A 27,905-nucleotide genomic window follows, 5' to 3' on the forward strand; every position below is an offset into this window, starting at 1 on the left:
TCCTGAAAGAATTTTTCTGTTGTTGGATTACAGTCAGATTTTGTATATGAGGAAAAGCTTACAAAAATTCCAAAATGGTAGTTTATCTTTAATTTACTTGAAACATGGGTTATGTTTAGGAAGATATTTGTTTCCAGAGAAGAGGGTAAAAAAAGGTTACTAATGCATTGCAGAAATGGGGACTACTAACTCTGGCTTTTCATTCCCTTAAACCTTTTTTGTACCTGCTACACATCATTCACTTTCTCAAGTGAAAAAAAAAAAAGCTATTGTTATCCATACTCACTTGATAATACATAATTTGTTCAGTAATATTTTTCACTTTGTAGTCTTTGGTGTAGAATTTGGTTTGGTGAAAATATCTGATTGTCTCCATCCTAAGGATTTGGTTACTAAAGGACAAAAGTAATATCTTTAAGGTAGCTTTATGATTTGAACACTAAAGATGGGTTTAAACTCAATCTATCAAAGTGATGTCTTTCAGTACTGTTTGATACTAGTACTTAACAACAGCAAAAGCACATATTATGAAGGGGTTTTCATGCTACTCTCTCAAGCACCGCTTGAAAGATGGTAATGCTTGAGTGAGTCACAATGGTTCAAAAGCTAGTCCTGTGGGGAAGGGGCTGGGAAGAGGTTTGGTGGAGGGGTGTGCTCTGAAATTTGGTGTGGTTAATAGTAACATAGTTTTTGGTCTCTGAATACTTAACCTAAAAGCAGAAAGAGTAATTAGCTACATTTAAAATACATAGAACAATTACAACAAAACCACATAACACAGTATCCCTACAAATCCCAAAATACAATTGGGTGTGGACAAATTACCAAGAGCTTTTAGACTCAATTAGTATTGGCATCTTTGCAAGAGTAAGAAAGAAGCAATGGTGCAATATCTGGTGTACCTGAGAACGGAACTCCAGAATATTCACTGAAAGACTGTGAGGGCCACTGCAATAGCAGTAGCTGTAACTGAGGAGCTTTCATGGTCAGGAGCAGTGTACCTCCTATGAACTTTCAAAACTGGCTTGCCAAGGCACCATTCTAAGGCAGAGCTCAGCATAAGGAGAAACTGCTGGGAGTGAAATAAAATTGTATTAGAAAAGGGACAATAGAGATGAAAGGAGAAGGTCCAAATGAAAATGAGGTAGGGTTACAGAGTCAAGGAATCTTAGGAAACAAATCACCAATCAACACCCCCTCCCCCCTGCAATTTTTAACCTAGGCTAAAATAGCAGAAGAGGGAACTTTGTGAAGTTAAAACTTTCCTGAACTCCTTCACTCTAAAAATTCAAGAAAATTAAATTTACATAAAAATAAGCAATAGAAAAATATCAAGGTTAAGTAGCATTCAAAGTTACCATGGGGGGAGGAGAAAGGAACTAAAGGAACTAACATTCTCTACAATTAAAGCTTGTAATAAAAATGTGTACACAAAAGAGACCAAAACAATAACCTACTATTTTAAAATGAGCAAAAAGACACTAAAAAAATGACATGACATGAAAGAACAAAGTAAATCAAGTGTGAAAATTCACAATAAGATGACAGAACCCAGGGAAAATTAGCCATAAATATTTCAGAAATGAAGTTTAAAATAACAGCAAGGCAAGAGCAAATGATGAAGAACAAAAGAGCAAGAGAAAACACAGAAGGTGTAAAGAAATTTTAAAAGATAAAGTTTCAAGAGACAGTCATAAGAAAGACAAATAATAGGGATTTCTGAAAAGAAATCATAGCAACATAACAATAAATACTGAAACTATAATGAAAGAAAACTTTCCTAAAATTAAAAAAAAAATTGGAGCTGCATGTTGAAAAAATATAACATGTGCTTAAGAAGTTTGATTCAGATGATTAATGCCAAGACATGATGAAGTTACTGAACTTTAAAGAAAAAGGAGAAAAAACAAGAAAACTTCAGTTAGAAGAAAAGAACACATGACTTGTAAAGAAAATAAAATTAGGTTTCCATCAGTGTTATGTGCTAGAAGAAACTGGAGTAATATGAAACTGAACTGACTTTGGAGTATAATCTGTAAGCTGATAAACTGTTCTCTGTGCAAGAATTCAGGGAATATTGTTTCTTTGAGCACTCCCTTGAGTCTACTAGAGAATAAGCTTCAGACAAAATGTCTAGGGAAGACATCAACATGAGGATCAGTGGTGAACATTAAATATAGTTACCTGTAGAATGAAAAGGCAACAAAATTTGGCTTGAATTTTAATTGAAAGCATCAGTATGAATTTATGATACATACATTGTTGTGTGTAAATTTCCCACCTCTGTCCCTCTGTCATCCTTCTGTCCATGGAACAGTTCTAGAAGCAATGATCAATGCAGTAGCAATATATACCCTCAGTGCCCAGGTTATGGTCTTGAAATACCTTATTCATTAAAAGAAGTTGGAATTTCTTGGAGAAATGACAGATTTTAGGCCAGACAGGAAGTTTTCTTGATGGTCCTGGAAACTCTTGTCATACCATATAGCAAAGATGCTACCAAAAACTACTAGAGACATACCAAAGGATTTGAGGAGACAACTGGAAGAGGCTTGCAGTGGCCCCAAGAGGTACAATTTGAGGTATAATCCAGTGTATTGAAACCCATCAAATATGCTTAAGTCCTTGAGTTCAGGTACTTTAAGAAAAAGGATCCCCTTCCAAAGGTGATAGAGACTATTCCTAATCTTGAAAAATGATTAAAGGTAAGAAAGCATTTTGTTCTACCTTTCTTGTACCACTGGGTAACCAGATGGTAAAATGGTCTCTTTATAAAAATATTCTAGTTGATAAAAAGAAATGGTAGAATATTACCATTTTGCAACCTCAAATAAGTTAATAAAAATAGGCATTAAGTATCAATGACTGCTAATATTAGAAAAAAGAATGCGAGGTAACCAAACTATAGAGCTTATTTCTATTTCTATTTCAGAGAATTCTTTACATTGATAATGTATACAAGACTTACATTGGTGTTTGAATGTGTAAGCTACACACCTAGAACTACTTTCAATAATTAAGTCAATTGAGTCTTCTAGTAGTTTAGTAGAAATATGTTATGATAGTATGAAATTATTTTTTTCATAAATCTGTGTTGAATATAAAGCTTATATATAATAGGCTTGAATGTCAAGAAGTATAGTAATATTTTGTGCTAGTGTTATATTAGTGTAGCCATATGTCTTGTGTATTGTAGGGCTAGGAGTGAGGAAGGAGTTAAGTAGTAATAATAACTGCAACAATAAAGCAAAACAAACAGAACAGTGGCTCCTTTAAGAAAAAGACACTTTATTCTTAGAGTTGAGGAAAGTAGCCTAGACCAGAATGTAGAAATTACAAAGTACAAAAGGAAAACAAAATCCAAGAGGAAGTTGCACATGTACTGTATGAGGTTTGTCTGGACAGAATCCAGCTGTTGTTAATATTACAGCAGAAGTTTGCGCGAGATCAGTGTCACTGGGCAGCCAAGGAGAGTGGACTGGAATGCACATGTGTGAACAATGATGACCTCACTGTACTAGTCAGTGTGAATGCCTTTGAGTGAGCAGGTGGGCTGTGTGTGTGGCTGTCACATTCACAATGACTGAGTGAGTAGAGCAAAAAATCTGTATCAAATTTTGCATTAACCTTGAACATTCCTCCATGGAAACTATTCAGATGATTCAGAAGGTCACAGCTCTGGGCAACTGGTGATTGGCAGCTTCATCATGACAATGCACCTGCTCATGCATCATATCTCATGCAGAGTTTTTTTGCAAAACATCAAATCACTCAGATGACTCAGCCTCCCTACTGTCCAGATGTGCCTTGAGACTTCTGGCTTTTCTGAAAACTAAAATCACGTTTGAAAGGGAAGAGATTTCAGACCATTGATGAGATTCAGGGAAATATGACGGGACAGGTGATGGCTGTGTGAGGTCCTGAGGTGCCTACTTTGAAGGGGGCCAAAACGTCATTGTCCTGTGTACAAGGTTTCTTGTACCTTATATCTTCTTCAATGAATGTCTCTATTTTTCATAGTATGTGGCTGAATACCTTCTGGACAGACCTTGTATACTTAATCAATGTTCTAATAGTGGATGTGGATGGTGAAGAAGAATAAAAGCTCTTAACAGTAACATTTATTATTCTAGAAAACTGCAAGCTTGCCCTCGTACTGTAGTCCAGTTCCACTAAGGTTGTTGGTAATGTAAAACTAGTATCTTTCCAGTGTCACCTGCTTCTTTCCCACATATCCCTGTGCTATGGTTCCCTAACCTGCTCTTTTCTCAAATGCATGGATTTTATGCTTCTGCCTTAATTCCTATAGTTCCTTTTGGAAAAACTTTTTCTTCTATATCTGGTAGACGACACCTCTTTCCAGTCTCAAGGAAGTCTTTGACTCCTTCATACCTTATCAGTCCTTGCTTTATGTAGAAAGATACACGGTATTGTTGCTGTGGCTTTTTCTCTGTTCTCTCACTTTATTATACCTAAGGGCAGGGACTATTTACATAGTTTTTATGTGGTTCATTTCTTTCATTCTATCTCAACTGGCAGGTAGCAGTTGTTCAGTTAATGTTTGCTGACCCAGTGAATGAGTAATAGAGATAAAAGTAGAGATTAAGTTCTAATGAGGAATATATACAGGGCTGGGCCAAAGTAGGTTTAATTGTTGTTCATATGGAAAATAATACAATAATTAATAAATAGTAATACAAGAATGAAGTGTGTTTTGTGTACTTAGAAATGTAAACCTCCTTTTTCCCTACCGTGAATAACTAATGAAAATGTAACCTTTACAAACCAAAGGTCATGTAATTACAATTATAAAGTCTTAGAGCATAGGCGGTTCTCTTTGTGATTACAATGTAATGTAGTGCTGTTATAATAGATAAGATTTGTTCATCATGTGCCGTGTACTAAACACTTTTAAGTGTTTTACATGCATTCACTTATTTAGTCATAGCAATCCTAGAATTATCTCCCTTTTATAGCTGAGAAAACTGAGTCACGGCGATTGACTTTACTCCACAGCTAGTAAAGTAAGTGTTGGAGCTGAATATGAAACTAAGCAGAATTGCTCCAGAGTAGTGTTTCTCAACCTTTCTCTTATTACTGCCCCTCCTCCAGGACAATGCTCTGTAGACTTGCCCCCATGGAAGTTTGATACCACAGCTGTACTGTCTGTCTGTCTATGTACCTCGGCACTTTATTATGTGCCCCTCCCCAATGATTTGGGCGCCTTCAGGGGCCATATAGTTTCTGTTGATGATGTGTACTCTAGAGCCTGTACTTCAAAAACATTTAGTGGTAAAATATACATAACATGGAATTTGCCTTCTTAACCATTTTACATTCAGCAGTGTTATGGGCATTCACAGTGTTGTGCTAGAGCCAGTACTTTTAATACTGGTCTTCTGTGCTTTTGCTAAAAATTGCTTTTTGACTATGAAAACATAATTTTTCAAATTACATGGAACACAAGCTGGCATTTGTATTTTAAAGTATTGCTCTTGTGTGGGGGGCCTTTCTGTTTTAGCCTTCGCTGTGTTCACTACATACTGTATTTACTGTATTGTCTAGCTCGTAGCATAATGTATGATACATAACAGGTCTTCAGTAAATATTTATTGAATGAATGAATTTTTAACTACAGCATATTATGGAATCTGTAAAGCATAAATAGTATGTATATAAAACATCTATTAAAAGTTTATAAAATATGTAGGGCATATTAGTATGTCTTAAAAGAATATATTAAAAATGAAATGAAGCAACAAAACTTGGGGATTGTTGAAGATAAATAGTATTAAAGAACTAGAGAAAAGTAATTGTTAACAGCTTTTTAAACAGATACTGTCTTTAGGTAAAAAGGCAATAAGTAGGATGAAAGGCACTAAGTAGAATACAAAGTTATAATAACAAAAAGAAACTAGTATTTTGAGAAAATTAGATACTCAGATGTTAATTCAGTACTTAATTATAAATGAAAGCAGTATGAATGCATATACCAAGTGAATGATAAAGGACACACGTGCTGTCACATTCTGGAAAGGGAAACGTGTGTTTATTAATTTATTCATTAAGTACTTTTGACTTATTACTTTGTTTTAGGCAGTGAGCCAAGAGTTCTAAACAGGACCAAATCAGAGACCTTTCTTTGAGGAACTGGCTGTTCAACAAGAAAGGACAGACATTACATTTAAGCATTCAGCAAAAATGTGTAGAGCACCTAATATATGCCTCGGGTTCATGCACTTATTGGGAAAAGAAAAACAAATACGATATAACACAAAGTATCATCATCATCTCTTGGGTGAGGAAGGGAAAGCTTCCAGACAAAGATACTTTAGCTGCATCTTAAAAGCTGAATCAGTCTGTAAGATCAGTGAACAGAGGAGCAAGTAGGAAAGAAAAGATTCTGGAAGTAGGAGCATCTGTAAAGTCACAGAGGTTTGAACGGCCAAGCACGTTTACACCTCCGTAATTTACTGTAGTTAGCTTGTAGGATATATGTGGAAACAGAATTTGGTGGGAAAGATAGCACCCAAATCATACAGGACATTTTATGGTATTAAGGGTTTGTAGTATAGTATTGGTTTAAGTAAGGAGACAACATGATCACATTACGTTTTAGATTGTGAGAGAGAAAACTGGAGGCAAACAGTCCATTTGGAAAACCGAGGCAGGGAATTGGGATGGAGAAAAAGGTGAGATTGCCTGAAACCATGGGATAAGGAGTTGAGGGGAGGGCAAAGTCTAAGATAACCTTGAAATTTCTCTTATAATTTCTAGTTACTGCAGAACAGGATTCAACGGCATGTTCTCATTTTCTTGACTGCACTGGCCAATGATTACTTAATCATTTTGTATCTTCCTTATTAATCTGAAACTTAAGAGAATTAAAGAATTTTTCAAAAAAGAAAATTACAGTTAAATTATAAAGATAACATGCTCATTACATAAAAATTCATATAGTACAGAAAGATGTGAAGGCTGTGAAGTAGTCTGGCAGGGCGTGCTGCATGCAGCCCAGGGTGACTGTGGACGTGGCCCAGTACAACCACAAATTTACTCAAAACATTAGGAGGTGTCTTTTTGCTTTCGTTAGTGTTTGCGCATTTAATATGTGGCCCAAGACAACTCTTCTTCTAGTGTGGCCCGGAGATGCCGAAAGATTGAACACCCCCGGTAGAGGAAAGTAAAAAGCAACTGAAACTATCATCCAGGATTAAGTACCAGTAGCATCTTGTTTCTGTATACTCCTAACTTCTCTCTGCTAATACATATATAGATATTTTCTATAAAGGGCATAATAATATACCTGCTATTATATAACCTGCTTTTGTCATTTGACCATGTGTATTATACACATACCATGCCAAATATAAATCCGTATCATAATTTGTAATTGTGGACTATACCATTGTATGGATGTTCCATCCTCATTTTCTATGAGGCCTTAAAATTGTTTTTATTTTCTATCTTTACTGAATGGTACTGACAAGAACATTCCTGTACTTTTTATCTTCATGCAAATTTATGATTGTTTCCTAGAATAAATTTTCTTTTTTACATTTAAAAAATATAATTTATTTTTTAATGATATTTTATTGATTATGCTATTACAGTTGTCCCAAATATTTCCCCTCTGCCCCCCCAACACCCAGCACCCCTCATTCCCTCAAGCAATCCCCACACCATTGTCTGTCCATGGGTCATGCATGGAAGTTCTTTGGCTGCTCCATTTCCTACACTGTACTTTACATCCCCAAGGTTATTCTGTAACTACCTATTTGTACTTCTTAATCCCCTCACCTCTTCACCCATTCCCCTAAACCCTTTTCCCATCTGGCAACCATTAAAATGTTTTCTGTATCCATGATTCTGTTTCTGTTCTTGTTTGCTTAGTTTGTTTTTTAGATTTTATTGTTGTTAGATAGATATTTATAGCCACTTTATTGTTCAAAGTTGTGATCTTCTTTTACTTAAATAAGTCCACTTAACATTTTAGGTAATAATGGTTTGGTGATGAGGAACTTCTTTAGTATTTTCTTGTCTGGGAAGCTCTTTATATGTCCTTTGATTCTACATCAGCAATCTTGGCTGTAGGTTTCTGCTTTTCATGACATTTTTTCATGAATATTTCTTTAGAAATCAGCTGACAGTCTTCTTATGGTAACTCCTTGTAGGTAACTAACTGCTTTTCTCTTGCTGCTTTTAAATTTTCTCTTTGGCATGTTAATTATGATGTGTCTTGGTGTGGTCTTGTTTGTATCCATCTTGTTTGGGATTCTCTGTATTTCCTGGACTTGAATGAGTATTTCCTTCACCAAATTAGGGAGGTTTTCTTTCATTGTTTTTCCAAACAGATTTTCAATTTCTTGTTCTTTTTCTTCCTCTTCTGGCACCCCATAATGTGATTGTTGGATGTCTTGAAGTTGTCCGAGAGATTGCTTCCACTATCCTTTTTTTTTTTGGTTTCTTTTTTCTTCTTGTTCTGTGTGGTTGGTTCTTGCTTCCTCAGGTTCCAAATCATGAAGAACATGATTCTCAGTTCTCTCAGTTGATTTGATTCTCTGCTTCTTCTCCTCTATTGTTGTTTCCCTATAAATTGTTCTTTATTTCAATTAGTATATGCTTCATTTCTGACTGGATCTTTTTTTATGCAGCTGAGGTCCCCATTAAGTTCCTTGAGCATCCCCATAAACCAGTTATTTGAACTCTGCATCTGGTAGATTGCTTACCTCCATTTTGTTTAGCTCTTTGTCTGGAGTTTTGATCTGTTTTTTCATTTGGGTTATGTTTCTTTGTCTCCTCATTTTGGCAGCCTCCCTGTGTTTGTTTCTATGTATTCGGTAGAGCTGCTTTGACTCTGTGTCTTGGTAGTGTGGCCTAATGTAGTAGGTGTCCTATAGGGTCCAGTGGCACAACCTACCCATCTCCTAAGCTGGGCACTTAAGGGGTTCCCTACTTGTGGGCTAAGTATACCCTGCTTTTGTAGTTGAGTCTTGTTGCTGTTACCAAATAAGTTAATGGGAGGGGTTTACCCAGGCCAATCAACTGCAAGGACGGGCTGTGACTGCTGACCACCAATCTCTGCCTTGGGTAGAAGCTCGCTGTGCAGGTGGTGGTGGTGCTCCAACATGGTCTGTAGCTGTCCACTCGGTGCACAGACCCTGTGGTTTCCCAGGTAATACAGGCCAAGGTTAGTCTCTGTCTGTGTTTTTCCTCTGGCCACCCTGCCTGAGCTGTAAAGCAATATGAGTTGGCTGCTACTTGTGTTGGGCTTGGATTCCCAGGCAAAGCCAAGCTGTGAATCTAGGCCGGTTGCTGCTCAGTGCTGTGCCTGCGGCCACTTAGCAAGAGGTATGGGGGCTGGGGAGTCACTTAGACTGGCTGTTGCTTGTTTGAAAGGTCATAGGAAGTTGCATAGCATGAGCCAAGACGAGCCATTCATATGGAAAAGCCATTCATTGGGTGGGCCCATAAGTTGGGCGGAGGACAGAATCTCTGTGGATCTGGTTAGGGTTAGCAGTGTTAGCCAGGTTGGTGGAGTCTCAGAGATGGCACCTGCCTGACAGCTCTGTGAGGGAGGGTTCATAAAATGGGCAGTGGCCTCTGCCCGCCTTTGTGTCTAAAAAGCTGTCCCCCAACTCTCACCTTGATGCCAGACACTTCCATTCCTCTCTGCGTGCCACTGGTGCCTTTCAGGCTGTTGCTACTCTGGTGCTGGAGGTCAGAGAGAGTGAATCTGAGAAAGTTTATGTGTGGGTTCTTTTTTTTAAGATTTTGTTTATTTATCTTTAGAGGAGAAGGGAAGGAGAGAGGGAGAGAAATATCAATGTATGGTTGCCTCTCATGCGCCCCCTGCTGGGAACTGGCCTGCAACCCAGGCATGTGCCCTGACTGGGAATCGAACTGCAATCCTTTGGTTTGCAGGCCTGTGCTTAATTCACTGAGCTATACCAGCCAGGACTATGTGTGGGTTCTTTAAGAGGAACTGCTTGGGACTCTAGAAGTTTCTTCCACTGATTCAATCACTCCTGGTTTTGCAGCCAGGAATTATGGAGACTTTCTTCCTGAAATTGGAACCCTGGGCTAGGGGTCCTGGTTTGGAGCTGGGACTTCTAGATCCAATGATGTCCCTCCCGAAATTTTATCCTCCACTTGGTGGATGTGGGACTAAGCCTGTTCCTCGTCTCCACCCCTCCTATAAGTCTGGATGAATGTGGTTTCTTTTATTCTGTAGTTGTGAGACTTCCATTCAACTGCATTTTTGACAGTTTGGAGTGATCGTTGTTCTATATTTTAGTTGTAATTTTGATGTGATTGTGTGAGGAGGTGAACCATGTTTATTATGACCGGACAAGGATAAATTTTCGGTAGTAGAAATCCTGGATCAAAGACGTACGTACTTCAAATTTTGATGAATACTTTCATATTAGTTACATCAATTTATTGTTCCCATTCCAGACTACTGGTTGTAAATGCCATCTGTTTTCTAGCTCTGTGATTGTCCTCTTCTATAAAATAGGGAACATAAATATTTCTCTTTTAAGTAAGAGAATAAATATATAAATGTTCTAATAAATTCTTGATAAATGGCAGCTGTTGCTTTTTTAAAAAGATTTTATTATTTTTTTAGAGTGAGGGGGAGAAACATGAGGAGAGAAACATTGAAATGTGAAGACATCAGTTGGTTGCCTCTTGCATGCCCTGAACTGGGGACCTGGCCCTCAACCCAAGCATGTGCCCTGACCGGGAACCAAACTGGTGACCTTCAGTTTGCGGGACAACCCTCGGGCCCCTGAGTCAGACCATCAGGGCTAGCTATTGCTTTTAATAACGTAGGAATTATGTATTTTCCCCAAACTTTAGCAATAATGAGTAACATTAATCTTTATGATCTTTGCTAACACAAAGGGGAAAATATGTCATTTTATCTTGATATTTGGGGATATCAAACATCTTTTCATGTTTATTAGAATTTTGTGTTACTTCTTTTTTGGATTACTTTGTATTTTCCATGCTTGCTTTCAAAATTTACTTTTTCTTTCTCATATTTGAGAATTTTTGTGTATTAGGAATATTCACTTTGTCCTAATTTGCAAGCTTTTCCCCAGTTTTGTCATATGCAGTTAAACTTGTTTATGGCTCTTTTTTTAACCCTATAGATTTAAAAATATATTTTTAGATAGCCAACACCACCATTTGGTTTATGATTTCTGGCTTTCCCCACCCTGTTACACAGTTGGTAATATATAAACATTACCAAAATGTTTATGTATAATTTTTACTTACATGTCTCAAAATATCTAATCCTTATGAAATTATTTAAGTATAAAATGAGATAGCTTTGTTTCCAATAGTTAGCTAGGTGCCCTATTCTTTTCTTTCACTGATTAGAAATGTATCTTATATACTATATTTCTTTATACACTCAGATTACTTCTAAACTGTGCAGTTCAGTCAAAATGTAGTTTTTGTTTTTCAAAGGTACTGTTTTATCCATAGAGAGAGAGGAAGGGAGGGAGAAGAACATCAGTGTGTGCAAGAAATGTAGGATCAGTTACCTCTCATGTACCTCTAGCTGGGGACCTGGCCCACAACCCAAGCATGTGCCCCGACCGGGAATCGAGCCAGAGACCTTTTAGTTTTCAGGCCAGCACTCAATCCACTGAGCCACACTAGCCAGGGAGGGCTATTTTTTAATTTTTAATATATAGGACAGATTTTTCTCTATTATTCTTTTTAATATTCTTCATTTAGTCTCCTAGGGAAACTTTGTAATCAGAAGTATCCCCACTCCCTCAAAAAAAGATCCCATTTATATTTTGATTGAGGGTTTTCAGATTTCTTGAAATAAACAGTGAATCTGAATTTATTTTTAAAATCTCATGATTCCAGTTGTCATTTCAGTTGAGTCTGTTATTCAGTAATGGCATTTGAAATTCTTTTGTGGTACTTAGTACAAACGGGTGTTTTATTGAAATATTTTTAGTGTTTATTGATTTGGAGGCCAAAAATGTTAAACGCCCCCCCGCCCAACATTCAAAGGCATATCGTTTTCTCAATAACAGGAAAATGTATTGTTACTGTATATATGGTAAAACTTGAATAATTGTTTCAAAGATGGTTCTCCTTAAGTTTATACAAGGTCTGTGAATTATGTTTGAAAATTCAAAATACTTTTCTTTGGTAAATATATAAGACAGACTATCAAAGTTCTTTAATTATACTAGATAATGTACCTATTAAGCTGTGTCCATTTAAGTTCCTGGGTAACGTATATTTGTTTCAGTAGTGTTTCCCTTACTTGCTCACAATTAAACAGAGAAAAAATAAAGGAGACCCAGAACCTTGAAGGTCTTTTAAAGACCTTCATTAAAGATTTCTATTAAAAGTAGGCACTTGTTGGCCAAGGTTTAGAAATTATAATTCACATATCGAAAATAAGAAATAAGCTTCAGAATTTCCTAAATTACTTGGCATAAGTTTTTTAAATTAATGTAACCAAGTTAGAGACTCAGTGAAACCAAATATACAATAAGGCTTTAAATCATTAGGAAAACCTTTCAGTGACCATGTACATACAGCTTTTTGATACATGGGCATTATTTATCCATTTATAGAGAAAATTGAGGCTTTGAGAGTTCATGTCAAGTGGTGGGAGAAAAAGAAACTAATATTCTGATACCAAATGAGCCAAGCACTTTTTTTTGGTGTTTTCCTGGGTTGTCTTATTTTAAATAAATAAGTAGTTTCCTACAGTAATTTTAATCAAGCAGTTGCAACAGTATGTATGTAACCATATAATATGTGTCCATCTTATTAGTTCTTCCTGTTTTATACTTTACTTTTTTAATTCAAATATGGTTTGTTCACCCCGTTTTTATATAGTAAGAGTGCCCTAACATTCTGCTCTTTATGAGCTGCTTTGCCTAGCTTCTTAGATATCCGTGCTTGATTGTTATAATGATCTGAAACATCTCTTTATTTTTTAGATTCCTGAATTTGACAACTTGTACCTGGATATGAATGGAATTATACATCAGTGTTCCCATCCTAATGATGATGATGTGCACTTCAGAATTTCAGATGATAAAATCTTTACTGATATTTTTCACTACTTAGAAGTGTTGTTTCGCATTATTAAACCTAGAAAAGTGTTTTTTATGGCTGTTGATGGTGTGGCTCCTCGGGCAAAAATGAACCAGCAGCGTGGAAGGCGATTTAGGTAAAACATTTATGGTTTCATTTTAGAATACTGTTAGATTAATGAAATATATTATTTTAATGGTAACTGACTTAACATAAGCATCTTCTGTTAATGTTTCTTTTCTGCTTAAATTTCCCCAGAAATGGAAATACACTTAAAATGTAATGTTTTATCAGTCAAGTAAACAAATGAGTAATGCAAATGGGGTGTCATTTCTCAAAGCCTATGTTGGGTTGTATAAAGTGACTCTGTTTTCCTCTGTCATGTCAACATTCAAACCTGTAGAGAATTTTTGTAAGTTTATTTGAGCCAAACTGACAATAATTGCTGGGAATGAGTAGAGATGATGCTCCAAAAAATGTCAGTTTAACGCCTTATTTTATACATTACAATCAAAAGAGGAACTATATGTGGGTTCCATGAAATCCACTGGTGATAGATTAGGGAGGTGGGAGGAAGCAAGGTGAGGAAACCTCTGTGATTGGATAAAAGGTAAAATGATAGACACATCTGTTACATAGGTGGGTACAGGACAGTTGACGTGACACCAGTAACAAAGAGAGGGTTTGTGGTCTCCCCCTTGTGCAGTGCTTCTACTTTGAGGGGTCCAGAAAGAGGAAATGTGACATTCTAGAGGTATGCTATCTACCCTGGATGCTAAAAGACAACAAGACAGCCTCGTTAGGGCGGTCAGTGATGTAGGCTGTGAAAGAATTTACAAAGAGAAGAAAGTGCAGAGTAAAAGTTTTTGTTTTTACTTTCCTATGAGAGAGAAAGGGCTAGGTGCAGAAAAATGCACTAGCCCTGAGGAGTTGCAGGGATGTCCAGCCTCTTGGTGTTTGGACCACACTGGAAGAAGAATTGTCTTGGGCTACACATTAAATACACAAACACTAACAAAAAGCAGTGAGCAAAAAAAGTTTTAAGTAAACTTACAATTTTGTGTTGGGTCACATTCACAGCCATCTTAGGCAGCTAGTGGCCCATGGGTCACTGGTCGGACACCCCTAGTGAGGCTTTGGGCCTTTACCAGATAATGGGGTAGTTGTACAGCAGGATGTGTCCGGTGGACTGCGGTTTGTTTCAATGTTGCTTTGGGTGCAGGGTTTGGTCTGAGTTTTGTGGTCTGCTGTGTCCCGTTTCATAAGTTTCCCATTCTCCAGAGCCTCTGCACCTTCGGGGAGCTTCCAGTAGTTTTCTAGTCCTCAGGATAAAGGCTTATAAGGCAGTTAGGGTTGGTCATGCTTTATGGTATCCAGCCAGCTCTGGAGAGAGAGTCTGAGAAAGTGGCTTCTGTTCTAGTAAGGCTCAGTTAAGGTAAAGGTTGACCTTTGTCAGGGAAAAATGACCAGCCTGGGACATGACTACCTGCCATGAACTGCTTTTAGTTAGAAAGTCTTAATTTCAGACCATCAAACGCGGTTACTTTAGGTCTCTAAGTTTGTAAGGCTGCCACGAAGTCCTCCCCTGAGCTTGTCAGGTTTTGCATGTGGCCCCTCTTCTTCCACAGCTGCAAATTTTTCAAACATCTCATTGATAATTTGCAAATGGTAATAGTAGGAAAAAGCTTCTATAGTAGTATGCCTTGAGCTAGGAAATTGCAGAATGAACTGATTGTTTTCATCAGAATATCACTGACATTTTACTTTAATTCAACATTTATTGAATACCCAGGTTCTGGGCTAGATGCTGACTCAGAGCATGAGTACAGGGCAAGTGAGACTAAAGGTGATTGATGGAGTGTGAGAAGAGATTAGGACACTTGACGAACAGGGTGAGGCAAAAGTAGTTTATAGTTGGGAGTACGCCAAACAGTTTGTTCTTGTATTAGTTTTTATTATTGTATTATTTTCCATACAAATAAGTGTACACCTTTTTTGTTCCACCCTGTATTATCAGCCCTGTGAGTTGGGCAATAGAAGTAAAAGGATGGGAAGAAGTTATACACACAGACAGGGTTTTAAAGTTAAAATCCTGGACATGTGAAATATTTTTGAATAACAATGAGAACATGTTGTGTACTTGTTTATGAGTAGCAGAAGTTAAGAGGGTTATTAGAATTGAAGGAGAGAAACCCTGAGTTTCAGCGTATTTGATGGGGTTTGCAAATAAATCCTTTCACCACAGTGGTGTGTAAATTAGTGGGAAGGGCACTTGTGAATCAAATGTGGAAGTCATCAAGGAACCTGAGAGTACCTTGGAGGCGAGCAGTGAGAACGGGAGGAGAAAGGTCAAGAGTATTGATGTAAATATCAGAAGAGCCCTGTCCAGGCAAAAACCTCACTTGCAAAGCGATGCTGGGTTTGTGGGTTCAATTCCCCAGTCAGGGCACGTGGGTAGATAAGTGGAACAACAAATTGATACACCTCTCTCTCTGTCTCTCCTCCCACTTTCTTTCTCAAATCAGTAACTTAAAAAAAATTAAAATTTAAATAAGTACCAAAAGAGAAAAGATACTGAATATTAGAACCTCTATAAAATCTTTGAAGAAAAGGGCCATCTCTTATTAAAATTTAAATTCTCAAGCACTACCCAAGGCTTATTTAACCCGAATCTCTAAAAATTGAGTCCTGGAAACTATTTTTACCAGAGTTTTACTCTGGTATTTCTTAAACTAGTTATCAGGAGCGACTGGGCTAGAAAATCTCGTATTGAGAAAAGATTATAAAAATAAGCCCATTGTGTCAGTCAGAATTCAGTTATGGGTAATAGAAACCTAGCTGTTTTAAGCAGAAAAGTTTGTAATAGTGAGAGTTAGGTGCACATAAAAATTGTTGTAAGAGCCCTGGCTAGTATGGTTCAGTTGGCTAGAGCATTGTCCCACAGACCAAAGAGTCACAGGTTCAATCCCTGGTCTGGGCACATACCTAGGTTGTGGGTTCCATCACTGGTCAGGGTATGTATGAGAAGGCGCCAGTTGATGTTTCTCTCCCTTTCTCCCACTCTCTAAAATCAATAAACGTATCTTCTGCTGAGGATTTAAAAAAGAAAAATAAATTACTTCCGGAACACACCATACAATTGACTAACCAGTAGGTGGCACTGCCACTACCATGTTCAAGAAGGTGGAGTTCAGAGGTCCCCACCAGAACAGGTGGTTCCTGGAACCTATTTCTTTAGCTGTGATTCAGAGATTAGCAAACTAACACCTGAGCTCTTGACTCTAATACTACAGCACTGTAGTTAAAACCAGCAATCAAGAGGCCAGCACTTTATCTGTATTTGTTAGCTCCAGCTGTAACAGAGTAACAGATGCCCTGCGTGATGCTTCTCAGCACCTACAAAGCTACTGAATTTTGATACCTCTTTTTCTGTTGATGAAACACACATACCCCACAACCCCAGTGCCTCCACTGTCATGCAGACTTTACCACACGTCTACCTTCCAAACCTTTTTGGAGGCATCTGACTGACAAAATCTAAGTCATATCCAGAAACTTAGTTGTGGGCAAGTCCAAGAGTTTAATTTTTTTTAAGCTTTCCAACCTCTCCAGTACATGAAGACAAACTGGGAATGGAGTGGGTGCCGGGGGCCCTGCACCTTTACCACCACAGGCATTTACTAAGTGCTGTGCTGGCGCTGAGTGCTCCCAGTGCTCCCGTCCTCCAGTTAGCTGTTTCTCATTCTCCATTCATAGCCTTTCCACATCTCTTACTCATTTTAAAACCTGCTGTAGTCTGGCTTTCATCCCTACTATTCCACTGAAACTTAACAAGATTACAAATAGACTAATTCTAAAGATTAATTCTGAATTATATCACTTTGCTTATCTGTGGTATTTTAACAAAGTTAACCTTTATTTCTTGAACTTCCTTTCCTTGAACTTCACGTAACCACACACTCTCTGACTGCATCTTCTTAGAGTCCTTGTTATCCTTTCTCCCTCTGCATTTTCTTAAATGTTGATGTTTTTTAAGGTTCTTTTCTGGACCCTAACCGATTATATCCAATGACATCAATTACTTTGTCAATTCTGACGACTCCCAAATTTATCTTTCTGGTAGATAAGCCTCTCCAGAGCTCTGAGTGTATCCAAATGCCTGCTAAGTGTCTCCTCTTGGATACCACAGATATATTTCAGGCTTAACATGTTCAAAACTGATCTCATCTTTACCTCAAAACTGTCTTCTATTTTGTTGGTTTCAGTAAATGGCAACACTATGCATATAACTGCTCAATTTAAAAGTCCAAGAGTAATTTGGCTTCTGCCTCTTCCTCATTTCTTCATATCCAGTCTCTTAAAAATTTGTCATATTTAGGCCCTGGCCAGGTAACTTGGTTAGAACATTATCCTGCTACTCCAAGGTTGTGGGTTTAGTGTCTGGTCAGGGCACATACAAGAAGCAACAGATGAATGCATAAATAAGAGTAACAACAAATTGATGTTTCTCTCTCTCTGTCTCCCCCTTCCTCTTTCTCAAATCAATTAAAAAATTGTGATATCTATTATTTTCATTTTTTACAGCTACTATCTCAGCTGAGGCCACCATAAGCTATGACAAAGATTACTTCAATAGTATTACCTTGTCCCTTTCCCAGACTTTTTGTTATAACCACAGTAATAAATATTATGGCTATTTAATTTTTCTTTTTTGTTAGATCCCAAGAACTGTCACATAGTAACAAGAAGGAAGGGGAGAAAAAAAGAAAGAATGATTTTTATTGGCGAGATTACAAATGAGTTGATAACGTCTGAGTTTTTGTTACATTGAAGAGGTTGGTGAGAGAGAGGTGCAATATGAAAAAAAGTTTGTTTATCACAGAAATAGAATTCCACAGGGCACAGTAACAAGGCCATTTTTAAATGTACACAAAGCATAGCTTCTAAATTGTATGTCTCTTAGCTCGCTGGTGTGCCACAAGTGGGTTATAGGGGAAACTGGGTAGTAACTGAGATGCTTCTTTTTAATCCTACATCCATCCGACCCTAAACCTCATGTTCTTCCTAGTAAATCTAATTGCCGTAAAAATGCGACGATTTTAAAACCAACTGGTGCCATTAATGTTATTAAGCTTTTATTTTAAATGTTCTTATGAAGAAACCTAAAGGTATACATTATAATTTTATAACTATTTTTATATACTGTTCTTAGAGATCAGGTTAAGAATGTCCTTATTGTTTGATATTATAAAAAGTGCATACAGGGTGGGGCAAAAGTAGGTTAACAGTTTGTATGGAAAATTATACAATAATTAATAATAAGAATAGAAGAATAAACTCTATTTCACATAGAACCATGAAACTTTCCCCCATTTTATATAATGAAAGTTAAAGCTATACTTTTGAGCTTGATTTTAGAATCAATTTGCTCTTCTATACTTATGATATTACTTTATAAGTATTTGTAATTACTTTATAAGTATTTGTAATGTTCTGTGAGTTTTATATTGTTATATTCTACTTCTGTAGCTCTTATCTGAAAATCTCAGTTCTTTAAATAAATTAAAACAAACAGTACTGAGGTTCATCTTTATCAATTAGAATTTATTTCAAAACTTGTTTCAAACCCTAAAATTGATAGGTTGGTATTTTAGTTATAAAAGCATCTAAATAACGGTTTACTTTGTATAAAGATCTCTGTTTTGTCTCAGAAAATATAAGGTGTTTTTCTCCTTATCCTTTAAGGTCAGCAAAGGAGGCAGAAGACAAAATAAAAAAGGCAGTAGAAAAAGGAGAAACTCTTCCTGCAGAGGCCAGATTTGATTCGAACTGTATTACACCAGGTAAATTCACTGAAAAAAATTCTAAGAGATTAAAAATGGAAATTTTAATTTTTTTCAAATGTATTTTTTCTTGTCTAGTCTCTGTTTTGTCCTTAGGATGCCATTTGCTTTATTTTCTTCAATTTTGTCTCCTCACGAGATAGATTGGTTACCGTGGTTGTAAGTACTCCTATGTAGACCCATAGTAGGAAGTTACACAGTTGACGAGAGCAACTATAGAGTGGACTCTTCCAGATGCACAGAATTTCAGACCTAAAGGAACTTACAAGGTTCTTCCTAGTGTCACCATTTATTTATTTATAATGGAGTCAGAATTTTCTTTTATTTTTTATTTGTTTTTTATGTTTTTAATTATATTTTATTGGTTATGCTAGTATTCCCCTTTTGCCGCCCTACCCAGCACCCCTACTCCCTCAGGCAATCCCTGCACCATTGGTCATGTCCATGGGTCATGTATATAAGTTCTTTGGCTGCTCCATTTCCTATACTGTACTTTACATCCCCCTGGCTATTCTGTAACTACCTATTTGTACTTCTTAATCCATTTGTCCCTTCACCCAGTCTGCCAAATACCCATCCCATCTAGCAACCATCGAAACGCTTTCCATATCCGTGATTCTGTCTCTGTTTTTTCTTGTTTGCTTAGTTTGTTTTTTAGATTCAATTGTTGGTAGGTATGTATTTATTGCCATTTTATTGTTAATAGTTTTGATTTTTTTTAAAAAATAACTCCCTTTAATCTTTCATATAATAATGGTTTGGTGGCTGTGAACTCCTCTAGCTTTTTCTTGTCTGGGAAGCTCCACATCTACCCTTCAATTATAAATGATAGCTTTGTTGGGTAGAGCATTGGCTGTAGATCCTGGCTTTTAATGATGTTGAATATTTCTTCCCAATCCCTCCAGCCTGTAAAGTTTCTTTTCAGAAATCAGCTGATAGTCTTATGGGAACTTCCCTGTAGGTAACTAACTCATTTTTTCTTGCTGCTTTTAAGATTTTTCTCTTTCTTTTTAATCTTTAGCATTTTAACTATGATGTGTCTTGGAGTGGGCCTCTTTGCATCGTTTTTTTTGGGACTCTCTGTGCATGTCTATTTCCTTCACCAAGTTAGGGAAGTTTTATTATTTTTTCAAGTAGATTTCCAGTTGCTTGCTCTATCTCTTCTTCTGCCACACCTGGATGTTGCTTGTTTGAGAGAATTCAGGAAACTGAAGCATGGGCCAAGACCAGTCATTCATATGGAAAAGCAGCTTGGGTGGACCCATAAGTTGGGTGGGACGCAGTTTCTGTGCATATCCTGGTTGGGCTATGCAGAGTAGCTGGGTTGATGGAGACTCAGATATGGTACCAGTCTGCACCTCTCTGGCTCTGCGGGGAGGGTTTATAAAAGGGACAATGACCTCTGCCCACCTTTGTGCCTAGGAGAAAGCTGCCCCCCAGCTCTTGCCTTGATGCCAGACACTTCATTTCCTTCTTATATGCGACTTGGAGCCTTTCAAGCTGCAATTCTGGTGGTGGGGCTTGGAGGGAGTGAATCTGAGTAAGTCTGTGTCTGGGTTCAATAAGAAGAACTGCTTGGGATTCCAGAAGTTTCTTCCACTGACTCAATCCCTGCTGGTTTTTGCAGCCAGGAGTTTTGGGGACTTACTTCCTGAAACTAGAACCCTAGGCTGGCAGCCCTGGTTTGGAGCTGGGACTCCTAGATCCCCAGATATCCCTCCCAAATTTTTATCTACCATACGTGGATGTGGGACAGGACTAGCCCGTTCCTTGTCTCCACCCCTCCCGTGAGTCTGGATGAATGTGGTTTCTTTTATTCCGTACTTGTGAGACTTCCATTCAATTTCATTTTTGACAGTTTGGAGTGATGGTTCTATATTTCAGTTGTAATTTTGATGTGGTTGTGCAAGGAGTTGAGCTATGTTTACTTATGCTGCTGCCATCTTGACCAGAAGTAGTTTGTTTTTTTTTTTTTTAAATTTTATATAGATTTTATTTATTTATCTTTAGAGGGGAAGGGAAGGAGAGAGGGAGAGAAACATCAATGTATGGTTGCCTTTCATGCATCCCCTGCTGGGAACTGGCCTGCAGGGAACCGGCCTGCAACTCTGGTATGTGCGTGCCCTGACTGGGAATCGAACCGCGATTGTCTGGTTCGGAGGCCCGAGCTCAATCCACTGAGCTACACCAGCCAGGGCCAGAAGTAGTTTTTTTATTGGAATTTGTTTCATTTCCATTTATCCCGGTAATTAGTTTTGCACCTCCACATACCCACCTCCCCCTGACATTTTCCACACTGTTGTCTGTGTTTGTGAGTACTTTTTCTTTTCTGCTTCATCCCTCTGTTCTGTCATACCCACCCCCTCCACTTCATAATACCCACCCACTCCCAGGAACTGTCAGCCTGCTCTCTATGACTCTGTCTTGTTAGTTCATATTGCTTGTTAGTTCATTTTGTTCCTTAGATCCCACATACGACTAAAATCATATCGTATCTGTCTTTCTCAGAGTGGCTTTTTTCGCTTTGCATAAATTTCTCCAGGTTTATCCATCCTGTTGCAAAGGGTAAAATTTTCTTCTTTATGGCAGAGTAGTATCCATTGTGTAAATATCCCATAGTTGTTTTATCCATTCAGCTACTGATGGACTCTTGGGCTACTTCAGATTTTGGCTATTTTAAGTAATGCTGCTATGCATATTGGGAGTTTATATTCTTCTGAATTAGTGTTTTGGGTTTTTAAGTTCTTTAGAAATTTGCATATTAACCCCTAATCAGATGTATCTGCAAATACGTTCTCAAATTCAGTGGTTGTCTTTGTTTTGTTGATGGTTCCCTTTGCTGTGCAAAAACTTTTTAGTTTGATGTAGTTCCATTTGTTTATTTTTTTCTTGTGTTTCTTGCCTGAGGATATATATCAGAAAAGATAGTGGTATAAGCAACGTCTAAGATTTTTTGCTGCTGTTTTCTTCTGGGATTTTTATGGTTTTACATCTAACATTTAGGTCTTCAATCCATTTTGAATTTGTTCTTGTGTGTGGTATAAGAAGGTGGTCTTCATTTTTCTGCATATAACTATCTAATTTGCTAACACCATTTATTGAATTGACTATCTTTAGCTCATTGTATGTGCTTGCTCCTCTGTCAAATATTAATTGACTATAAAAATGTGGGTTTACTTCTGGGCTGTCTATTCAGTTCCATTGATCTATGTGTCTGTTTTTATGCCAGTACCATGATATTTTGATTACGATGGCCTTATAGTATACTTTGGCATTAGGCAGCATGATTCCTTCAAGTTTGTTCTTCTTTCTCAAGATTGCTGTTGCTCTTTGGGTTCTTTTGTGGTTCCACATACATTTTTGAAATATTTGTTCTAGTACTATGAAATACATCCTAGGTATCTTGATAGGAATTGTGTTCAATCTATAGATTGCTTTGGTTAGTATGGATATTTTAATGTGTTTATTCTTCCTATCCATTAGCATGGTTTATGCTTCCACATTATTTGTATCTTCTTCAGTTTCTTCAGTGTATTATAATTTATGAATACATGTCTTTAATATTCTTGGTTAAATTTATTCCTAGGTATTTTATTCTTTTTGATGCAATTGTGAATGCAATTGACTTGTGGATGTTAATTTTGCACCCTCTGGTTTTACTTCATTTTATTTATCAGTTCTGGTAGTTTCTTGATGGAATCATGAGGGTTCTCAATGTACAGTATCATATCATCTGCACATAATGACAGTTTTACTTCTTTCTAATTTGGGTGCTTTTTATTCTTGTCTGATTGTTATGGCTAGTACTTCTAGTAGTGTGTTGAATAAGAATGGTGAAAGCGTAGGGTCATGTCTTTCCTGATCTTGTTCACCTGCTGTGACAATATTTCTGTCAGTCTCTCCCTTTATATGCAAGATTTGCTTTAATAATTAGGTGTTCCTATGTTGGGTGTATAAATGTTTACTAGGGTCATATGCGCTTGTTGGATTGTTCCTTTTATCATTACGTAGTATCCTTCTTTGTCTCTTAACTATAGGTTGGTTTTTTTTTAAGACTTTATTTACTTATTTTTAGAGAGAGGGTAAGGGAGGGAGAAAGAAACATTAATGTGTGGTTGCCTCTCATGTGCACTTATGGGGACCTGGCCCACAACCCAGGCATGTGCCCTGACTGGGAAGCAAACCAGTGACCCTTCGATTTGCAGGCTAGCACACAGTTCACTGAGCCATACCAGCTAGGGCTATACCCTTGGTTTTAAAGTTTATTTTTTCAGGTAAAATTATTGTTACCCAGCTTTTTTTTCCTTTCCATTTTCATGAAAATTCCTTTCCATCTCTTTACTTTTACTCTGTTGTACTTTTTGTTCTGGGGATGGTCTCTTGAAGACAGCATATATGTGGGTCTTGTTTCTTAGTCAGTCAGTTACCTTGTCTTTCTTGAATCATTGAATCATTGAGTCTTAATTGAATCATTTAAGCCATTTACATTTAAAGTGATTATGACAGATATGTATTTATTGCCATTTTATTATTTAACTATTTTCTTCTTTTTTCTCTTTTTATCTTCCTCCTTTCTTAAAGCAAGCCCTTTAACATTTGTTGCACTATTGGTTTGGTGGTAACAAGCTCCTTTAGCTTTTTCTCTTGTCTGGGAAGCTCTTTATTTCTTCTTCAATTTTAAATGATAGCCTTGCTGGTAAATTAGCCTTGGTTGTAGGCCCTTGTTTTTCATCAGCTTGAGTGTTTTTACCAGCCCTGCTGGCCTGAAATGTTTCTGTTGAGAAATCAAAAGACAGTTCAGTGGGAACTCCCTTGTAGGTTATCAACTGCTTTTCTCTGTGGCTTTTAAGATTCTTCTCTTGTCTTTAAGCCTTGCCATTTTAATTATGAAGTGTCTTGGTGTAAGCTTCTTTGGGTCCATCTTGTTTTGGACTCTGTGCACTTCTTGGGCCTGTATGTCTGTTTTCTTTACCAGGTTAGAGATGTTTTTGGTCATTATTTCTTTAAATATGTTCTCTATCCCTTGTTCTTTCTTATGTCCTTCTGGTACCCCCATGATGCGGGTGTTGTTACACTTCATGTTGTCTTAAAGGGCCCTTAAACTATCCTGATTTTTTTTTTTACCTCTGATTGAGTTGGTTTTTTTTTAACCTTATCTTTCACATTGCTAATTTGATATTCTGCTTCATCTAACCTACAGTTTATTTCTTCTGGTGTGTTACTTTTTAAATATTTCAGATACTGAATTCTTTATTTGTCTCATCCTTTTTTATGGTTTCTATTTTTTTTCATACTGCTGAGCATCTATAATTTTTACTTTGAACACTATATATGATAAACTCCTTGCCTCCATTACATTTAGTTCTTGAGAATTTTCTTGTTTTTTTATTTGACTATTTCTTTGCCTTCCCATTTTGGCTGCCTCTTTGTGCTTGTGTCTGTATATTAGGTAGATCTTCAAAGATGTCGGTGTAGGCCTATGTCAGACGTTGTGACCGGCCCTCGGCAACCTCTTTGGTGCTGTCAGCAATCCACATCTTGTGGCTCCCTCTGCTGGGCTGGGTGCCTGTAGAAGAAATGAAGTGGCACACCCAGGGTGGCTTTTACCAGCTCCAGCCCAGGGAAGGGTCAGCCAAAGTCTCAAAGCTCCTAGAGATCTGCATTCATCTGCAGGCTGTCTATTAGGCTTAATCATTGAAGGAACCTTCATCTGTACCCCTCAGCAGCATGGCTTACACTCCACAGCGTGGAGCATGAGAGCTTCCTGCCTGTGGGGATGTTGTTTCCCCCTTGGCTAGTGCCATATGGAGGGTTGTGTTCTGGTCAAGAAACTATGGAGAATGACTCAGCACAGGGATCCTGGTGGCTGACACTTCTTCAGCTCTCTCCCCAAAGCCACCAACCCCGGGACCTCTTCACATGGCTCTAGTCTGCTCTGCCCTCCCTTTGCTGGAGCTCAGAGTAAGTGGCTGCAAATGAAATTTTGCGTGTTAGCTATTTAAGAGTCTGCCTGCATCTCCAGCCATCTCTTTCTGTTGGACAGAAATCCTACTGCTTTTCACAGCCAGGTGTTATTTGGGCTCCTCTTCTGGTTCTGGTGCTGTAGGCTGGGGAGCTCAGCTTTGGTTTTAGATTCCACACTTCTTAGGGGGGGGACACACCCCTGGCTGCTGAAATATCCCTGTGGAACTTCACCTGCCTCCCTTGGGAGCCCAGCCAGCCTTCCCACACCTCCGCAGTTCCGATAAGTCTCCTTGTGGTGATGTGGTTTCTGCAAGTCCTTGCTTACAAGGCTTCCCTCCACTTAGTCTTCATTTGGTTATTCAGGATGATTTTTATATAATTTAGTTGTAATTCCAGTTTGGTCTTGGGAGGTGGTTAGTATAGCTTCCGCCTACTCCACTGTCATCTTCCAAAGCTGTCTGTGACCATTATTGTATGAAAACTGACTCAGTGAGGCTGTGGCTCATCCAAGTTCATGTAGCTAGCATTTTATGTTTTAAGCGAGAAACTTATTCTTTTAGTTCTGAGTGCTTACTATTCTACACCTCCAAGGCAAAATTAATGCTTCTGCGACATTATGTATAAATGAATTTATCAGTATTAAGATTAATTTTACATGTAACAACATACTCTGTATTTCCTAGAGTTTTGTTTAATTGTCATTATAACCTTTGCCTTGGAAAATTTTAAGGTCTTACTTTCTCATGAATTCTTTACTAACTCTGATAATTTTTTTTCAGTAAGTGCCCTAATCACAGACTGCTTGACTTAATAACCAATTTAATCCTGATTGTAGTTTAAGACTGTATTACTTCGGCTATTGACCATCTGGGCTTTTCATAAAACATAACCATGTAGACTTAGTTTCCAGATTAATAATAATTTTTCAGGTTCACAGTAGTAATAATAAGTTACCTTTGTTGATGTTATTAATAGCAATTTGATTGAAGTTGTATGCCTTATAAAACAAAACTTCAAAATCCAGCAGAGGTATAGAAGGTGGGGATTTATTAGAAAGTTGAAACTTTTCCCTTGTGTGAAAATATTTGAAGTATAGCCCTGAGACAATAGTAACATTCCTTGGCTTTCCCTGTGTGACAGTAACTTAATTTTACTCTAACCAGTGAAATTAGGAACAGTAGTGATATCTGCTACGGAAAGGAGCAACATGACTTGCTTTTCTAGATAAACAAGAAGCTTTGACCTCCTTTGGACATCTTAGTTAGCTATAAATTACCTGGACACCAAGATTCAATTTTATGTTGTTATTGGGAACCTGCTGTTTTTATGTCTCTTTCACATTAAACTTTTTAAAACTTGTTATTTATAGGGACTGAATTCATGGCCAGGTTACATGAACATCTGAAGTACTTTGTAAATATGAAAATTTCTACAGATAAGTCATGGCAAGGAGTCACCATCTATTTCTCAGGCCATGAGGTATTGTCTTTCTTTTTTTAATTTAAAGAGTTACTTTTTAAAATTTAATATTCTACTGCATATCATATTACCAAAATTTTAAAAACCTTCTATTTAGACTCCAGGAGAAGGAGAGCATAAAATCATGGAATTTATTAGATCCGAGAAAGCAAAGCCAGATCATGATCCAAACACCAGACACTGTCTTTATGGTTTAGATGCTGATTTGGTAAGTATAATGTTGATTGTTATAACCTTATACCATGGTAGTTAAATATTTAACATACTTGTTCTTTATGTAAGAAGCTTTCTGGCATTTTAGGGGAAAAGGACAAGGGTTTTCAGGAGCAAGTATAAAGGACACATGGACAAAAACTAAGGGGGGTGGAAATGGGAGGGAGATGGGGAGCACTGGGGGGGTGGGCTGGGGTGGGAGTAAAAGACAGAAAACTGTACTTGAACAACAATTAAAATAAATAAATAAATTTTAAAAAAAGAAGCTTCCGGCTATGGAAACAAATATTTGAGATGTAATAATGATTGCTACTACTGCCATTTGAAAAACAATTGAAAAATGAGCTTTTTTGCCAAATATTATGATCAACAGGTGTCTGTAGTTATTATTCACACCTCACTGTCCCTGATGCTATAAATGACATGCCGGGATCAGGGTATAGGGCCCTGTTTACCCTCATGCTTAATATATGACTTTTAGTATCACCTGATTTGATAACGCCATGACTCAAGTAATTTTACTAGGCTTCTTTTGACTTTTTATTGTGGAAGTTTTCAAACATAAACAAAAATTGAAAAGGTAGTGTAATGACCTTTATTTACCTTAAATAATTTTCAATTCCTATTTCTCACTATCTGTCTCCTTTCTCCTACTTCTCTGGATTCTTGAAGCACATCGCAGACTTTGTATCATTTAATCTATAAATTTTTCATAATGTTTCTCTAAAGAGGGTTATTTTAAAAAATGCCGTTATTGAACACAAAACAAAAATTAACAATCACTGTTTAATATGTAAATAACCATTTGGTATTCTCATTTCCCTGATTGCTTCATAAATGTTTCAGGGTTTTTTTCTTTGAATCAGCACTGAAATAAAATACACAGAATACATTGCAGTTGGTTTATATACCTCATGAGACTATTTAACTTACTTTGGGGATTACAGTACTAAGTGAGAAAATTAAATGCAAATGCCCTTTTGCATGTTTTTCTGTTTTTACATGGTGGAGGTATCCTGGCCTCCAAAAGAGTCTTTCTGCTATTGGAAAAGCTGCTGCTTTTAATTTCTTGCCCATTCCCCCACGGCAAGTAGAAAGGTGTGAAAACCAAAAGAACAACGTTTTGGGTTTTTTTTGGTGGGGGTTGGGAAGAGTGTCTAAGGCCATGTGAGTGTCTAAAGTAAACATTTTTTGTCCTAGAAAAATGTTCTCATCTTACCCCATTCATAGCCTATAAATTGATCATACTTTGATAGTTCTATATTTAACTTGCTAACAAATTATTTCATTTTAAAAAATAATCATGTCTTCTGTATAGAA

At 37.3% G+C, this 27,905-nt stretch overlaps 1 protein-coding gene across 2 annotated transcripts in view; it reads left to right on the forward strand.

Annotated features, from left to right (window-relative positions):
- Positions 1–27,905, forward strand: part of XRN1 (5'-3' exoribonuclease 1) — a 161,693-nt gene that overhangs the window by 1,096 nt on the left and 132,692 nt on the right. For both annotated transcript variants that reach the window (XM_053672843.1, XM_037167457.2), the window contains exons 2-5: positions 12,990–13,222; positions 18,832–18,929; positions 26,263–26,372; positions 26,470–26,580. In XM_053672843.1, coding sequence (XP_053528818.1) covers positions 12,990–13,222; positions 18,832–18,929; positions 26,263–26,372; positions 26,470–26,580 — 552 coding nt within the window. The remainder of the gene's footprint in view (positions 1–12,989; positions 13,223–18,831; positions 18,930–26,262; positions 26,373–26,469; positions 26,581–27,905) is intronic.

Source organism: Artibeus jamaicensis, unplaced genomic scaffold (assembly GCF_021234435.1).
Source record: "Artibeus jamaicensis isolate MK-2021 breed Jamaican fruit bat unplaced genomic scaffold, CSHL_Jam_final contig_793, whole genome shotgun sequence".
Classification (NCBI taxonomy): Eukaryota; Metazoa; Chordata; class Mammalia; order Chiroptera; family Phyllostomidae; genus Artibeus; species Artibeus jamaicensis.